We start from the raw sequence: 19,549 nt of genomic DNA on the forward strand, positions 1-19,549 counted from the left end.
TAGCACAAGAAAAGTAAAAAAATCTTGGTTTTGTTTGCTAATTACGTGTTTATTTTACTTGCCAAAATTGAATACACGTAAAAATCGTGAATTCTCAGAACTAAAACATTCCTGAGGAGGTAGCAATCGGTTCAAAGTTGAAATGAGTAACGTAACCTCTTGGTTGAGCTGCTAACTGGATGATTCGTACTTTCATAACACTTAATCGATCCGAACTGTTATTCATTACAATAGCTTTCAGCCGTTATAGAATATCGTACATTTGCCATGCCTGGTAATTACTAACAGTTGTACTACCTTGGCTCAGTATATTAACATTTGAGAGTGGTGGAACTGAAATTACATTCAAGTAGTTACAAAGAGATCGATAGGCGAGTTGTGTACTAAACAGTTTGATAATATACACACTTCCCGCTCATACTTCAGGTGTACATTATAATAATCACTTTTCTGTAATACTTAAAAGAATGTACATGTGTGTCAATGTAATCAGTAAGTTAATGTATCTAATTATTCTAATGAATATTTATCCAATATTAACACTGCACGTTTAATCAACAAAAAACACATTCACAGCATATGGCCAAGACTAAGCTATAGTTGAAAATAATTCATCTAAATTACATATACTGAGTGTGATGACCATAGTTATATCTGATAGCCTTTCTATAACACCACATAGTTTGTGTAATATTTTCAGACATTGTTGTCAATAACTGTTGAGTCTTGACTGCTGTATACTTTTACCTTGAAAATGCAATACTTCACAAGAAAGCAACAACCTTGAATTACCTCTATGTTCTTATGGTATCGGTCATCCTCCACTAATTTATGACTAAGCGTCACATGTTGCTAGCTCAGCTTTCCTATTAGAATACAGTGATTATTTTGCAGTACTGTGTTTGAATGGCAAAAGGAATCTCTCTCTCTCTTTGCCTGCATGCGATTTACATCAGTTTTATCTCAGTCATCAGAAAATTCATTTTCACCAAGTAACACCTCACTTCATCTACTGTTGAATTAACTAATACAAAAACAAGATGGAAAAATAAACAATATTATTTCTATTTTAATCGTGATGGTGTTTGCAGTATACATTGTTTTACCTAGTTACACACTTTTGTTGTTTTTTGCGTTTTTTTTCACATCTTCAAAAACACCTCCAACAACACCATTTCCTAAAGTGAAAATTTGGTCTCCACTCTTCAAGCATCAGTAACTAATACACTACCCACAATGTTATAGATAGTTCTTCTGGTTACTGCAGTTGTCACTTAACACCATGTAATTTTTGTTTTTACTGAGGAATATCGTAACTCATACGAAATATCTAAAGATATTTATGGTACTACAGTAAAACAGTTTACAAGTAAAGTTCAATATGTGTCTCCATAAATTTAATTAACATGTTAAAAATGTTGGAAGGATAGTCTAATAAGATGGACACACGAGAGATAAAATAACTTTCACAAGCAAAACTGCAAAGTCTTTACATAACCAAGGCAGAGACGTTCAAATTTAATGAAGTTTCTCTAAAAAACTGTGCATCTTATTTTCAACTTCAATATTTCAGAACTTTAACGGTTCTGGAAAATTCACTTTATATTTTTAATGAAACACCCTAAAAAATTTAGTTTATTCTTCAAGTTAAATCCAAAAATATTCTGATTTCTTAACATTAATTAGAGCAGTGTTAAGTCTGATGAATGTTATTGGTTATAATTAATAATTATAATTATTAAATAAATTTTCAAACTGAATATTTGTTTGCTTTATGTAACTTGTGTATTCAAAACACACACTTCTTGGACAACATCTTTTATTTGACCTTACACGATGATAAAATGAAAAAAACGATAGATAGTGCAACTGATTCAAAGGTGACGTCTTGCAGATGTTTTCATGCAAACAATTCAAATGTAAAATGTGTTTATAGTTCTTAGCATCAGAAAATATTTTTCCTCACAACACAGCATGTTTTAATATGACGAATTTCACTGTTCAACTTAATGTGTCACTGACTGAACTAGAAAATGATGTTACATAAAGTAGTTAGCTCAATAAAATAATTTAAATTCTTTGGAACTGGTTCAAAGAAAGAAAATAAAAAAAGGGTGTTATCAAGTCCAAACTGCCTGGCAAAAACTTACTTTATAAATCTGAGTGTTCCTTCCATTATGTATGTGTACAAACTGCTTTCATTCAATACATTCTCTCATAAATTAAGTTTACTACACACATTAAATTTCCAAATGTTGTATTCTCAAGATGGCTGGTATGGGTATTAAAACTTTAAAATAAAGTACACAACAACATTTTGAAACATTGTTCTGTACTTTATTTTAAAAGATTTAATATCCATACCAGCTGTCTTGAGAATACATTTTCACTTCAAGCAGGTTTCTCACCATCACGAATTACCAAATATTGTACTTCAAAACTTACAAGGTTCACACTTTTTTTTTTTTTCACCTGAAGTTAGAAGTTAAGATTTTAATGTTTATCAGCTAGTGCAGAAATCCATTTGTTTTTAAAACAATTACATTTGAAAATATTTTTGGTGGTATGTTAACAGATTATTTGAAACATCTCCTCAAAAGATACTAATTTGACCCTACAAGTAAACAATTATTTGGGATCAAATGAACTTTGGAAACATATCTAGGAAAAAAAAAAAAAAAAAAATATGAATTTGATATCCTAAGTGTTCAATATGAAATTTTTATTGACCAAGTTTTATGTTCTAAAACAGTTCTTTAGCATCTGTTACCAATAAATATACTGAAATACATTAGAAACATAAATAATGATATATTGATCATTATGCAAGTCTTTTAGCACAAAAATATATACGAAACTATCTGCAGTTATTATTGAAAAAAAAAGGAGTGTGGTTTGATATTCTATGGTTTATAACTAATAACTCCTTTATTAACAACTGATGCCTTATTTTTAAACAGAAAAATTAAAATTTTTCATACATAATACTATAAGGAATGTAAGGGTTTACTGTTGTCATATATATCAATGAAAGGCATGCTTAAAATCAACCTACACTGCATGCTTTTGTCTAATCCCAAATATACACATGAAACCAGATGTCATAAACTGCTTACAGATTCTCACAACTTATTTCCACAAACACACTGGGACTTTGCAATTGTTTTTGGTTTTGTTTTGTTGTTTGTTTGTTTTTTTTATTATATTCATATGGTAAGCTTTGAACATGAAATGCACTAGAATGGATTATGTTAAATTACGACAATTTTTTCTATTAAATAACCTAACTCAAAGCTCAGGACGTGGGGTCTGGTCATCAGCGACAGGTATTTGACTTTCCGAGTCACCATCACTAGGATCTTCTAGAGGAAAAAGACAAAAACAACAAAATGCACAACAGATTCTAATAATGTTTAAAATGTAATCAAGTTACTTCTACCTAACACACATTACAAATTTACAGAAACTAAGAGTACTGACAACTCATAAACCAAGGCTGATTAAAGGAACATTTACAAGGATTTGTTTAGTGGGCTTCTCAATATACAAACAAGCACTGACTATAGACAGAATTCTTAACTCTGTTGTTTATAGTTTATAACAAATTTGTATTCAGTACTTATTAATAAATAAAATCTAAAAACAGGATTCTGCCTTTTCCTCAATGCATTTACACCCATATTTGAGATGTACATGATTATTGTTAAATGTCTCGTTTCATTGACTTTCCCAAACACGAGCCAACAGAGTAACAATGCCTTACCCCTGTGCTCACAATGATTTGTCTCTCTCTCTCTCTCTCTCTCCCCCAGTCTGTCTGTGTTTTTGTGTGTGTCAAATTTATTTACTGCTATTACTGACAGTAATATTTTGAATGCTGCTGTACTTAAAGTGAATAGTGTTTTGTTTGAAAAGCCAGCCATTCCTCAATAAAACAGAAACATCTACTAAATGTAAAACTTTGATTTTTCATCAAATCTTCCAATATTTCTTGTTTACAGAAAATACAAAATGCCTACTAGCAAAAAAATTAACATAATATCAAAGAAAATATAAAGGAAAAAATAAGTAGAAAGACTTGTATTTAAATATGAGATTCTATATAAAAACACACACACACACACTTTATTTTCAGTTATTTATCTATTCACCTAATAAAAATTCCTTAGAACAAACTTACATTTAATTTTCTAAGCAAATATGAATTTTGCATCTTATCAAGCATTAAACTGGAATAAATATGACTAACCCTATAGTCTAACATACAGTCTAACCCTCCCTTTTTAACAACTGTACTTAACAAATACCCTGTTTTACCACTGCCAAGCTATAAGTACATGTATTTGTTATTAAATATTTCCTTTTTAACTACTGTACTGTAAGATATACACTATGTTTCACACTTTTAAGACAAACTTATACATCTGTACTTTTAATCAATGCTTTTCCTTTTAACAACCATATTGTAATGTGCACATTTTGTTTCACACTTTGGACTTAAAATTATTAAAAATAATCCATAATGAACTCGATTTACTCTGAAAGCTCGAATTAGCCTTGAGGTACTAAACTAGAGCTAAATATAAAATAAATAATTGTTTACCTAACAGCGATGTCTCAGAGTTACTTGTACACTACCTCAAATATTTTTCTAATTCTAAAGTACATGTTAACCTCATTAAAAAAAGCAACTAAAATATAATTTGATTATTTAGAAGTTAAAATCCTACACAAGTGCATTTTACCATGTAACAGAAAAGACTAATTACCATTTTATGAAAGCATAAAAAAACTTAAAGTTAATATGCATAAATTATCAGGAGACCCTAATATTCCAACTCCCCCTAGCAAAAAACATTTTAACTAACAACTGATGACATATTTCTTTTTGTGTGACATTTACTTACCTCCAACTTGTGATGATAATACTAAAAACTTATTAAAATTACGTTCAATGTTTATAAAACTATTTAATTAACTTGGAAATTATTAGAGGGCTTAATTCAGGTGCTTGAACCTATAATATCCTGAACCAAACTACATATTCATCACTGTCTGCAGCTAATTATGAAAAGTAATGCCCAGAAATGCACACATGTAAAAAAGCCCAACCACAGGTAAACCTAAATAATTCAGAATACTTATAGCAGATATATAATGCATAAGATACAAAATATGAAATTAATGAAACAAATATCAAATAAATAAACAGAAATAGCTTAATACATAAATGATAATGTAGAACTTTTGTCATTATTCCAAAATTATGTATACAACATTCATACCTGAACACACAAGCACAACGTGGCTGATGCAAATAAAATGATCAAATAAAAATCAGTGATACTTTAAATCTCCTACATGAGCTGAGTGCAAAAACCCAGACTCCAAACTTTTTGCCAAAGAGGCCTAACCAGCATCCCAGAGAGAAATCCAATGTTTTAAGGTCTGTCATGAACATCCTTTGATGATGGAAGAAATTACTGGTCATACTCAAGAGTGCTCAAACACCACCACACCGTAACAGAATAAAAGAGTTTAGTAATAAAGATGACAATGGAGAGAAAAAAAACTGGAAAAAAAAAAAGAATTTTATGGAATTTTAAAGCTTGTTGAAGACTTTTAGGAGTCTCCGATACTAGATGTATGCCAGCCAAAGCAGGCAGTAGAACACAAAAAATACTCGTTGAAGGATAATGAGTTACATGCAAGTCAATAGTAAAAGATTGTCCTTTCGGTATTAAAACTTAGTCCTGGTACATTTCAGCCAAACAGTCAATGTTACCCAACTATACTAGTTAGACAGTGGTCATGCTGCACATGAGCAAAAGCAGTAGAATGCTGTATGCACAATGTTAGTAGCATAGTTTTTAGGAGATGAAGAGTCTAGAGCAAACAGGCTTACAAAAATCAGCTTACATGCCTAAGTATTCTAATACTGCTACAATCATTAATAAGCAGGTCAAAGACATAGAAGTCTCTTGAGGCTACATCAAGGAGCTTAGTGTGTGGTTCAGTTTCTTCAGCCATTTTTCTTATGAAAGCAGTTTATGATCCTGAGGTATGGCTGAAATCTTATGAGTACTTTTTTTTGTTACTCTGTTAACATTTTACAATATTAACAACTGATAGGTGTACTAACTGCACCACTGCACTGCTGAAATGGTCATGAATTCACTGTAAACCAGGTACATAAATGCTAGAGATGTCATCTTGGTAGCATGGTTTACACCTGCATGGTGATGCAAGTGCACAAATTCATGTAAGATGTGATTAACCCCCTACTGGTTAAACATGCTGAAAATTATCCTCGAGATCCACTCAAAACATTAAAATCTACCAACCTTTTACCCTGTCAGTGCCATAATCCAATTGTAATTTCTCTTCAAAATCTGAGGAAGTTAATTTATCTTCATTTTCTTGCGTTTCATCTTCTTTCTCCTCTTTTGCTGAATCTGTGCACAAGAACAAACAATTATTACATATGAATACCAAATCATTATAATTACAGTAAGTATTTAAAAAAAAAAAAAAACTTTTCGTTGTGAGAAGCAATACAGTATTTTCACTTACATTCACTATTCGACTCTCAATGCTTTTAGTGACTAAATATTAAATATCAATTTGTCTGTACAAATCAATCATTATATGTTACTGTTGACAGAAGTACAGCCTAGATAATCAATAAATCTAAACTAGAATAAATTTTCATCAGAATAAATGTAAATCCACAGGCTTTTTCATGCTCAAATCTATCCAACTGGAAATGAAAATAATGGTATAGAGGATGAATTATAACACTACTTTGACAACAATTTTGCACACTCTGACAGCCCCAGGTTGTCTTGTGATCATAAAACTTTATATGTCTTACAGTTTCAACACCTCTGATAATGTCACTGATGTTCAACAATTTGTTACAAAGTATAAATATTTACAATTATACAGCGTAAAAGAAATTTGGAAAATTTTGACCTACAAATTAAAAAAGACCTAATATTTGAGTCCATTCATAAACCCCAAATGCTTATTTCACAGATATACCAAAAATGTTTCAAAAATACTCTTCATCAAAACAATGACCTTATTTTAGAACAGTGATGTTTCTGTTAGGATACAAGTCAAAACTTTAATTTAATAAATTCGTTATAAACTGCAGTACATAGGTTACTCTAAATAATACAAGATGACAAGTTTCTGGAGTAAAATGTTTAAAGAAAAGCTCAAGATAAATGCTACTAAACAGATTCAATTATTCAGGAACAAAATGGATGAAAAGATAAGCAAATCGTATATCCAAGGTTTTTTATATATAATCTTTTTCACAATTAAATGATTAATTACCAGTATACAAATGTTGAAGCATACAAATTTCATATTCCTTTTCTTTCAAGAAATCTTAAATACAAGAAAAACTGTTGCATACATTATTTCTACAAAAAAAAAAAAAAATATTTTTTAAATCAACTGACTTGGTTGTTGTCATTGTTGTTTTTTTTAACTTTCCAGGTTTGCCAAGAGGTCTCATGAAATATAGTAGAGAAATGACTTTGCACCTACCATGAAAACAGTTCAAGAATATCATAATAAATCAGAAAAAAAGATAATTAATTTAATTTGATCAAATATGAAAAACCATAATTTTGACAATTAAACAAAGTAGAGTCAGATTACCTGGTGTTTCTGCCTGAGTTTCCTTCTCTTCTTGTTGTTTCTCAGTACTCTCTTTGGAATCTGCCTTCTCTGTCTCTTTCTTTTTCTTTGGTGTAGCAATGCGAGCTTTATTAAGTAAGTACTTTACTTCCCGATCAAGAGATGCAAGTTTTTCTGCTATGGCTCTTGCAGTTAATTTAGGTCTCTCATATAATGGTAGTGTTGCTTGTTCTTTTTCACTGTTCTTCTTCCACTCCTATCAAAGTATACATGTTTTGGTTAAATATACCAAGTTAAATTAGGCCAACAGGAAATTGAATTTTTCTCCATTATTACACTAATCAGGATAGTAATTAACTAAAAATAACTGTTCACTCAAGCATATTTAATACGAAATACATTTTAAAATACAAGTTGGTTATATCGTCAAACATCCATACATTAGTAAACAATATCGGAAAATGACCAATAACTGGAACTATTTAAAAGTTACTAATTATACTCTAACATATAAGTATACTTTAACTGAAATATGTATTTGTACTTTCACTCCATCTTTTAATTTGGTTTGTTGGTTGGTTGGTGTGTGCATGCATGTCAAGACTGTTTACATTTGTTGTGCAATATTTCATTTGCACAATATAATAATATGAATAGACACAATATTGCATTGTTATGCACTGACACCACACTAATCATAGGATTACAGTGATCTTAGCTAGATTTTAAATTCCCAGTTTCCCAGCCAATTAGAGAGTCCTTTTGTTCTGCCTGATATTGTGACTCATGCCAAACAATGTAGTTGAACTTGTCTGAAATAAAAAGGATCCATGCAATTTCATCCTTTTGTGATATTTTGTTTTAAATTACAACAGCTGTTTAATGTTTCTCTTTGGAACATTGAAAAAAAAAGCTTAATTTAAAACAAGTTTCCTCCCTATTATCTAGACAGGTTTTTATTGATACAGTATCATACTAACCATACTAACTGCACAGGATATTTCACACCAGACTACACAAATTTATTTGCATTTACTTCACGCAAATATTGCATAATAATTACATGACAATGACTTTGGAACAACTGCAAGTAGCTTCAGAACATACCAGCTAAGGAAAGTGTTCCAAATCTATTCATAGTTTCAGATTATTGAAATTTACAGTACTGAGCAAAAGTTTTAAAACAGACCTAAAAATGAGTTTTCAGACTACTTTCAAAAAAGAATGAAAGATACATCACAGGTGAAACATCAAAATTTATTAATCTTCATATTTAATACAACAGAAACTCTGTGGAAGTGCTTGAGTTTAGCAAACAGTTAAAATTTTCTGTCCCCCACCCATTTTGCTTTAATAACTCCAGGCAGTGTTTTAGGCACTGTTGCAACATATTTAAATAAGTGTCCTTTGGGATTTTACTCCAAATGTCTCTAATGCACTCCCATAAATTTTCTTTGGAAGTAACCTTTGATTTGTAATGTTTTTGATCTATCAAATCCTAGGTCTGTTCAACTGGGTTGAGATCGGTACTCTGTGGGGGACCATTGCATCATCTGAATGCCTCCAGCAACTTCTTTCTTCTTAGCTAAGTAATTTCTGCATGGGTTAGCAGAGTATTTTGGATCATTATCATCTTGCCAGTGGAACTCCTTTACCAATTGTATACAAACTAATGGGTATACCATAACAGATCTGATGGTACTTGTGCTGCTCCATTATTTCATCTATTTTGAAAACACCTCCTGTTGCCTCAGTAGAAAAAAAAAATCTCAAAACGACCACACTGCATCCTCTACACTTCATGGCAGGTGCTATTACTCGAGATATTTTTCACTTTTCTTCTGTCAGGCATACAATCTATACTTCAAACCAAATATTTCAAGCTTGAATTCATCCATCCATAACACCCTTTTTGAATCATCAACAGTTCAGATTTTGCATTTTTTAACAAATTTCAGTCTCTTGACAATACTTGGAGATTCAACTAAAAATTGTTTGTTTTTTTAATTGCTATGCAAATAAACATTACATTCAGTCTTCTTCATACTGTATATCTGGACACTTTTCTGTCATTTGGTACATGGTTGTTTATCTCATGTTCAAGACTAGTGGAATTCTTCATTCTGTTGTGAAGGCCATATAAACAAAGAATACTTAAAATCAATATTGTTTTGAAATTTAGGATGTAAATAACTGTTTGATGACCATTTAAAGTCTGCAGCTACTTTTCAGGGGTGATATAACCAGCTTCATGTAAAGCTTGTATGCAAACTCTATACTATATAAACTGACAATTCTCTCCGTTTTTTTGGGCTGTGGCATAACAACTCTTAATATATAGTGTTAACCATTGTTTTTAATCAAGGTTTATTTGTAGAATGCTAGTTTCTTACAATACACTTATGATGCTGCATGCAATACAATGACAGTTATTTCAGACCTTAAACTTGATCAGTATGTTCATTCAAGCAAAACCCTTATGGCATGCCCTTGGTGCAAATATACGAGATTTCTAAAAAATGATAAGTATTCTTACCCTGGCTCATTTAGTTGTCAAAAAGGATCAATGAAGCATTACCAGTGTTAAAATTTACATTCTGTAATGGCATGGTAAAATCTTTCCATTTTATGGAGCTTAAATAACAAAATATTCTCTTGTCCTAACACTTTTGCACAGTACTGAAGTTTAAGCCCTGAAACTAATAAACAAACCAATAAAATAAAGTATATGAAGCCCTCCATTAAAATTTTAGGGAGATGAGCAGAAACTTATAAATACAGAAAATAAGAACAAGAATACATGAAAAAATTCACTGAAACTCCACTAGATGAATATACAAAACGATAAGGTAGAAAAAAAAAAAAAAAGTAGTTTCCAAATATCTTCCATTGGCTTTATTTATAATACAGCTAAGCACATATAACAATTTCACTAGGTTTATCACTTGAAAACTAGAAGTGCTTAACATTGTTATGGAAACTACCTTTGACTGTAGCTACAAAATCCTCTAAATTGCTATCACATATATTGATATTTTGTGTACAGAAATAATTAAGTACTCTGAACATTAAGTCATTCACAATGTTTGTAATTTTACAAGTTTAAAAAATCTACACTTGGTGGATAGAAGTTGTAACAAATGATAAATTAGGAAAGCACAGGTGTTTTTTTTAAATAAAATATTAGTCATTATAAATACAGCTCTAGGAAATAAAAGGTTGTTTATAAAATTTGTTCAAGGTATAACATACTAAAAATCCCTTACATAATATTAGAAACTAAAAGGTTAAAAATGCTAGCTATTGTTTTACTACAAATTTTAACAGTTAAAAGTACGTTTATTTATACACACAAACAATGCACTCAATTTGCCAAATTCCAGGATAAAAAGTAATGTATTTGATAAATTAATAAAACTGTTAAGATAAAATACTAATGTATTGCATAAGAACATTTTGAAATACTGCATGTTTGGGCAAGATTTGACAAGTTTGTTTGTTTGTTTTTTATTGTTATTTATAATAAAAAATAACACTATACCTGAAACATCAGTCAAGTTTTAGTCTTATTTTTCATAACTTAGCTTTAATTACAGATTTTTTTCTTTACTAGATTTTTTACAAGGTTTTTACTTAATTTTTTTCTGTTTTTATTGCAGTAAATTTTAAGAGATCACTTTTAAACACCTTCGTCAAGAGTAATCCAATAAAAAATGGCTAGTAGTATTGGTTCACAAAAGCCAAATCATATCTTGCTATTTTGTACTACAGCTTTATCATTCAGATCTATGTAGATGAAATTTTGTAATGTTAATAATTTAACATATCAGCAACAGACACAATAAACAAAGATTTATGGTGCAGAGGAAACAAAGATATCTTGAAATTATACTTTTAACATTTTGTTATCAAACTTTTGTCAGGAGTTTGGAGAAAAAAAAAAAACTCTCAATACTGCTTTTGTCTTTTAAATATTATTTAGGTTTTGAAGAGAAATCTGGTTCCATCTAACACTTATATTTGGAATGGCTGAAGTTCCATTTCTGACCATTAAATATCTACTATATATCAAACTATCCTAATGATCATAGAAAATTAGTGAAACATTGTCACAAACAGTTCAGAATAATTACAAGTTTCAATGTGTTTAACTGAAATTCTTCTGGGTCAAAAGCAATCAATTGCTTATTTTTAAAGCCAGGTATGGCAAAAATACTTTTTGTGCAGTGAAAAAATGCATTTTAACAGTACTTTCTACATTATCAGAAGTATGTATGTATGTATGTATGGTGACAAAAAAAAAAAAAACTTCTGAAGGCTCTGTGTTCCATCTGAGCATGGAGTTGTAATGCACAAGGTTTCAATCTTCCAGACTGTTATTACTTGACCATACTGGGCTGAGTATGTTCAGCTTATTTACTGGTTCTAGAGAAAATGACTATAATTAAAGAGTGCACTATTTATTGTTCACATATAACTTGAGATTTTCAAATGGATGTTTAAGAAATGAAGAGTGCAGCATGTTACCTGTCTTTGTATGTATTTTGTTTGTTTTGTTTTGTTTTTTATTTTTCCCAAGTGTCATGCAACTCTCTACTGTTTTCATTATTATTACTACTACTATAACTACTATAATTCATTGAATATGTAACAATAACAATTACAAAAGTCAGTATTACTTAGACTATTTACTATCTATCTTAGAAAAAGAGATTTAAATGACAGAATGATTCATTATAAATGGACAAGTTTATTTAGTTTCCAAAATCAAATCTTTAGTGGATAAAATTTTATAATTAGACAGTTATTAGATTAACTGCACTACAATTTATAGAATACAAGAACAGTTTATCTCTCCTTCTCTAGTGTTCACTCAACAAGAAACCAGCAAATGATTTTTTAACCCCAAACACCTGGGTAAAGGATAACAAGGGTACTGTACAGTAAAGAAATACCTAGACTGCCATATACACGTTGTAAGTAGGAGGCCCAAGAAAAGAAAAGAAAAAAGCAGGTAAAAGATAACAACTACCTACTACAGATTCCATATAGCTTAAAGAATAACCCTAGTCAAGAAATAGAATTCAAAAGTACAAGAAGCCAGTCAGTTACAGATTGTTTAGTGTATTTAAGACAGGAGGGGAAGTATCAGCAGAAATTCAAACCATTAAAGAAGATTTTGTGTAACCTTTGAGTAACAGAAGCACTGTTATTAGTAATTATTTTCTACTTGTATAACAAGAGTGTTATAAAAACAAATGTTAAATACTTACTTCAGTTTCCTTTATTAAGGTTTCAAGGGTACTAAGTTCGACTTCTGTAAACATTTGGTCTTCTTCACTCAAGTTCTTGGCTCCTTCATAAAATACTCTGCTAATGTTTAACATTTCTTTCAGAGAGTTAAGTGCCTCTGGGCGTTCCTTGTGTTCTCTTACTCTGTCAAATAGCTCTTTCACTGTGTCTTTCAGCTCTGACAATTTGTCTTTAAATAACTAAGCAATAAAAAAATTTCTATGGATCACATATTACAGAAAAACAGAAATTCTACAAATGTATTATTATATGGCATTATATGACACACTTATACTCAGTTCTAAGCAATATTTAACATATCCTTTGATAGATTGTTTAGGCAGAGTATTCATGATGAAACTTTGCAGAATGGACAGCAACTGCCTGTTGTGAAGACAAGTGTAGAGAACATTTTGAAAGTCTTCCACCTATTGTCTTCAACTCTTGAGGACAAAAGACAGAAGACTTTCGAAACATTGCCCTCTACACTTATGTCTCTCTCCACAGCACGCAGTTGCTGTCCATTCTACAAAGTTTCATCAATATTTAATGTATTTTCTAAATGTAAATGTTCATTCTAATTAATTGTTAAATTCCTCTACTTATAACAGGCCTCATAATTTTTTAGAGTTTGATTGATTGATTACAAGTTAGTGTAACATTTTATATCTTATATATAAACACACACACACTCACTTTTATGAGCGAATGAGTAAGCTCTTCAGTCTAAAGTAGCTTGGGTACATGAAAATTATTTTGCCTTTTTTTGGAAGGGGGAGGAGCAGATTTGTAGCATTTTATCAAATTCAATTTTAAAAATCAGACTGTAAACAGGAGACAACTCTGAGAAGTTTGTTTGCTTGAAATTAAGTACAAAGCTATACAATGGGCTATCTGTGCTCTGCCCACCACAGATATCAAAACCCAATTTCTAGTGGTACGAGTAAGCAGACATACTACTGTGCCACTGAAGGGCGATTTGCAAACATTCAACCTTATAGAATTTAAAAATTTTCCATCTATTATGTACATTTAATTAGCATACAAGTTGTGATTTCACTTGTTAATTTCCTTCTTACATTTAAAATAACAAATGAAAAACTCATACAAGGTCATTATTAAAGAAAAAGTGATATTTACTACTCAGTTCATTTTTTAATGTATTATCACAAACAAACTTTGAAAAAATTAGACAAACCTTTGTTTCAGCATTATCAGATTCATATTCAAACCATTCAGATGCTTCATTTAATTTTACAAAATAACCATTCCTTTCTTCTTCTGTTGATGCCTTTTCATACTCTTCCATATAAAGTTTATGTTTTGTTTCATGAATGAAAGATTCTAGGTTGTTTTTAGCCTGATCTCGTTGAAGTTTGTCACGATCTTTTTCATCTAGTTCAAGCAACCTACACAAATAAAAAATGGCAAGTGTTCTCTTACATGATTTTATTTTATTTCTTGATTTTGAACCTCTATAAAACATAAAACCTCAACAGTTAATTTAACTTTAATCTGAGGTGATAATACAAGAACTATCAGAATAAGTATACTTATCTATAATAGTAATACTTTCTATAAAACTACTATGCACTAGTGAAATTTGGTTGAATAGGTGGCATTTTAAAAAGACTTTCACTTTTCATCTTCAATATATCAAAAAATAAACTAACTTTAACCTTAACTTCCCATCTCAAACGACTTAAAAACAGCAATAAAATTTCAGTATAATTTCTTTTACTTTGGATAAAATGGCATATATACACACACACACACACACACACACACACGAAAATTAAGTCTTCAAATTTTGACCTTACGCTCCAAAATTTAAATATTTCTTCAAGACAAACTTCATTATCTTCAAGTTCCTTTTCTCCTTATATGGATTGTTTGTTATTCTTGATTTAGTATATCAGATGGCTCTACCTGGTTACATTAAATAATCCAATTGTAACAGTTTCCCTACCATAGAATTATAACCTGTTCTTAAGTTACATGCCAATGGTTTCCCTGGTCATGTTTATTTTACCTAGGTAATTTAATTACAACTATAGTGTGTCTTCCTGATATAAAAAATGTTTTATGAGAAATTGATATTTGTGAGATTCAAAGAGGATGAAAAATATCATTAACCTAAATGTAGTCTGTAGTATAACTTGAAATTAACTTGTTGCCTATCAGTGTCAATTACTCCCCCTAGTGTTTCTGACTGTTGGAATTTCAACCTTCCTACCTAATCAATAATCAAAATCATGATTAAGTTGACTAAGGTCACAAAAATAACAAACTGTGACTGTGTTTCCAATGAAGAGTTTTCAATTTCATCAAGCAATTAAAAACCACAATTAAATCTCAAGAATTAATCAACTTCTCAAAATAATCACGTCCAATTACTCCAATTATCAAATAACTGCAATTAAGATTCTATATTATTTTTAATTAATTAAAGTTTGTTCAGTTTAATTGATTAGTGTCAAAAATTAAAAAATAATTTATTGAAATTCAGGTTTCTTATTATTCCAGAATAACTGAAATATTATCATTACATTTGTATTTAAACACAAAGCAACATAATGGAGTACCTGTGCTCTGCTCACCATAGCAATCTAAACCTGATATTTAGCATTATAATTTTTTCTATTATTATTATTTAACAAACTCATGACAATAATTAATTAGTTTAATGTAATCAAATAAGTCCAATAACTAATTGATCAGCAAGTTGCAATCACCCAGCACTGTTGAACAAGTATCTAAGAAAAGTGGGTTACAACAACATGGGCATATTACGCAACAATAAAACATACCAAGTTTTAAATATGGTGGCATACATTAAATATTATGAATGAAAATGTACCATTTTCCTAGAATGTCCATAAAACTGAAAAGAACTAAGCATGTACACTTTAAAAAATACACCTTACAAAAACAAAAATATGAAAACGTAATCATAAACCACAAATCTTATACTTTGATCAGTATCTGTCATTCCAGCTTCAAAAGACTAAATTACTAACAAAAGGATCATACTAACTTGTCTCTACTGGCTCTCGATTCATCTTCTGACAGATTACTAAGATCTAATTTAAGCTCCTGGATAGTGATGTGTTCTTTCACAACATTAACCTTGGGCACTGTCTTCTGTTCCTCAGTTGTTTTGTTCTCTGTAGCTTTGGACTCTTCAGTTTTGTTCTAAGCCAAAATAATAAACAGATACTCAAGATTTCATAATAATACAGCAAAATTCAGGGAAGTTGCATTCATCATAGTAGCATTTCTTATTTTGCATTTTTCTTATTTGGTTTAAATGACAAAAACTTTTATGGAATGGCACATGTATTTTCAATCTGTAATGCATTTTATGAGACACTGGTTAAATAGCCAGACTCCTAATGTATATATTTAGAACTGTTGACCTAAAATAAGTCAACATGAGTAGCTACATATGCAACAGTTCAAAGTACATGGCATATCAAGCAGCACGTCACAGCTCAAACCATCCAATCCAAGGAAAACAGTGAAACTAATAAGCTCTTCTTAATTTTATCAGTCTTGTTTGAGGCAGTTTGACTTAACTTACAATACTCCAAAAAAAAGTGCTATTTCTGTGAAATCATGTATGTGTTACCGTTTCAGAAAAAAACACTTCTAGCCTAATATTAATTACTTTAATTTATGAAATTTCATACTAACCACTAGGCTTAAACAGTTATTGAAGAAGAAATTAAGGAAACTGTTTTCAGTTAACAAAGAGCCAAAACTAACAAACTCTTTTTAAAGTCTTGATTCACAATTGACAAAAAAACTTAGCATTTAGCACCTTCTTTTATATTTCATGAACAGCATACAAGTACAAGAAAATGTTTAGTCAGTTTAAAGTTATGTTATTTAATCTCTGGTGTGTACATAAACATATTCTGAAAGTAACAGTATTTGTCAAATTTTCTTCCAATTAAGTTATTTCCAAGGATTTTGTTACTTCTGAAAATAAGCAAAAGAAAAATACCTTGCACGAAACAAGTTTTTTACACCTACATTTGTCTGATGCTAGTTATGTATTAGAACTTTATGAAATGTTATTACCTGTAGCCCTAAAATAGATCACACTTTTTTTTTTTTTTTTTTTTTTTTTTTTTTTTTAATATATATATATATGATGGGCAAGCAAATATTCATTACCATTCTCATTACACACACTTCAGGTTCTACAATGCCAATAATATTACATAATAGAATTTTAGTAAATATGTTGACAAATGCTTTAAAAATAATCTGTTGATTATATCGTTACATAAAATGTCACTAGTTCAACGTACGTTTAGATAACAACAAATAACGTTAACATTACCTCTTTTGACTGCTTGTCCACTTTTGCTGACTCTTCCTTATCTTGCTGTATTACAAGTTCAAAAAATAATGTTAGAGGTTTTGATATATATTAGAATTAATTATTTACAATAAATATCTACACAACTAGACATACCTATGAAATTTTGGAATATTTAAGACAAATTACATCTTGACAAAAACAAAAACATATATTCCAATAATAAAACTATTATGAAAAATCTTAACACCAACAACAGTGCTTTGAACACATGTTCCAATAGTAAAAGTATTACAAAGAATTAACACTACCAATAGATATTTTTAATTTGTTTTTCAAAATTTTATTTTTACAATACAAATACACTTCATATACATATGCTTAACTTCTGTCTAAAGACCAATTTAAGATATTCTATAGTTTTAAACTATTAACCCATTCTTATTAAGCTTCATATCACCATTACCATACACAAGGCTGCATGATTAAAATATATTTACAGAACATTGAAGAAAAAAAAATACATTTTTATTTCAATTTCTCCTTAAATGCCAAAAATAACAACATAAAAGACACTTCTATAAGCCAATTTTTTTTTCTCTTACTTTGTAATTATTTAGAAACTACAAATATTATGAATTTGTTTTAATCCACAGTGCAAGATGCATAGAGCCTTTATTAGCTATTGCAGCATGACAAAACAAAACTCATTCAAGGTATTAATAAAATATTATAATGAAATTCTGGAGAAGGAATCTAAATGCAGGCATGAAAATACAAGATGCTTTACTTTATAGCTAACACATAACATGTTTTGAAAGTGTAAAAACTGTTGATCCTCAAGAGCAGAACTGAGGATTACAGAACTTAAGAGCTGAAGAACAAATAAGAATCCAAGTACAAGCTTTTATGCATTAAAAATAAAACAGAATAGCAAATACAGAATCTCTTTTTTTCTTCTTTTTTTTTTAATAATTTACAAATATAAAATGCAGAACACCATAATATTTTACCTCAATAACTTAAATTGGTCATTTCATATTTCAACAACGATCTCAACTTTTCAAAATGTACAACAGATTTTCATTTCTTTATTTATTTTTACAAGCATGTATAAAGCCTTCTTCAGGTGCTAACTCAACAAAAAATGAAGTGATGAAATACAAGTTATGAATTGAAATGGCATTAAAAGGAATGATCAGTATGTAGTAATATCAAAACTTTTTTTCGTGAATGGGTAAAAAAAAAAATACATCTAAATTAATAATGGCAGTGATTAATAAAATTACAAATATACATTTAATGCTTTTAAAATCTACACTTACACATCTGAAGCCAAGTATGAGGTGGGCATAGGTTATGACAGAAATTTTAAAGACAATGTACAAGCTTGTTCTTCAAAGTTGACTTGGGTTGAATTGTGTGTTAGTCCATAATTCAGCAATGACAGACAAAGAGGAAAAGCAATTACTCAACTCTACCCACTGCAGTGCATGGGCTACTCTTTTAACAATTAATAGTTAGATTGATCATTATATTATAATGATCCCCAATGCTGAAAGGGCAAGCATGTTCGGTTGTGTGGGGATTCCAACCCACAATTCTAAGATTTTAAGCTCTCTAACCACATGGCCATGCCTAGCCATTCTTAAAAGTTGATCTACTGAAATGGATGAGATGGTTGATCAGTATTAACCTCTGATTTTAATAGTGCTCACTCATCTACTATTACTGTACTGTTATCTCTTCATAAATTCCATTTGAGTATCTAACTTATATTTTATCAATTCATTAGCTACTTATGCAGAACTGATACCTGAAAAAGGCCAAAAGATATGTACATTGTTTTCCAAAGTCGAATTATTTTTTTTCAAAACATAAGTCATTAAATCTCTTACTACACAACAAACTGCACTCTCAGAAAGGCAGTAGATAAATTAAAACTGGTAAAATAATTAAGTACAGGTGATACTCAGGAGTGAAAATTAAAAGATACTGCCAGTAAAAACAAAGATAAATAGAAATATTATTATTGCTTGCATTTATGAAAAAAAAACAGTAAAATATATAATTTGTTTTACTAAGTATACAAAGTAGACTCTCTTAATGGTAGTCAAACATACAAATTAAACAAAAGGTTTAATATTATTAAAAACATCTCAAAACTATTTCAAGAACCTTAAAAAAATGGTTATTGATGATTTTAGACAAATACACATTGCACTCTGTATACCATGAAGAATCAAGCTCAAAGTATTATAACTACATCCAAAA

The 19,549-nt window shown here is 29.9% G+C and overlaps 1 protein-coding gene across 1 annotated transcript in view; it reads right to left on the reverse strand.

Annotated features, from left to right (window-relative positions):
* Positions 1-2,705: 2,705 nt before the first annotated feature.
* Grp170 (hypoxia up-regulated Grp170 co-chaperone protein) overlaps positions 2,706-19,549 on the reverse strand; it is a 65,508-nt gene continuing 48,664 nt past the window's right edge. Inside the window, 7 exon segments of the mRNA XM_076482567.1 lie at positions 2,706-3,362; positions 6,345-6,455; positions 7,675-7,909; positions 12,927-13,145; positions 14,144-14,354; positions 15,983-16,140; positions 17,297-17,341. Coding sequence (XP_076338682.1) covers positions 3,289-3,362; positions 6,345-6,455; positions 7,675-7,909; positions 12,927-13,145; positions 14,144-14,354; positions 15,983-16,140; positions 17,297-17,341 — 1,053 coding nt within the window. The 3' untranslated portion in view covers positions 2,706-3,288.

This window comes from Tachypleus tridentatus, chromosome 13 (assembly GCF_004210375.1).
Source record: "Tachypleus tridentatus isolate NWPU-2018 chromosome 13, ASM421037v1, whole genome shotgun sequence".
NCBI lineage: Eukaryota > Metazoa > Arthropoda > Merostomata > Xiphosura > Limulidae > Tachypleus > Tachypleus tridentatus.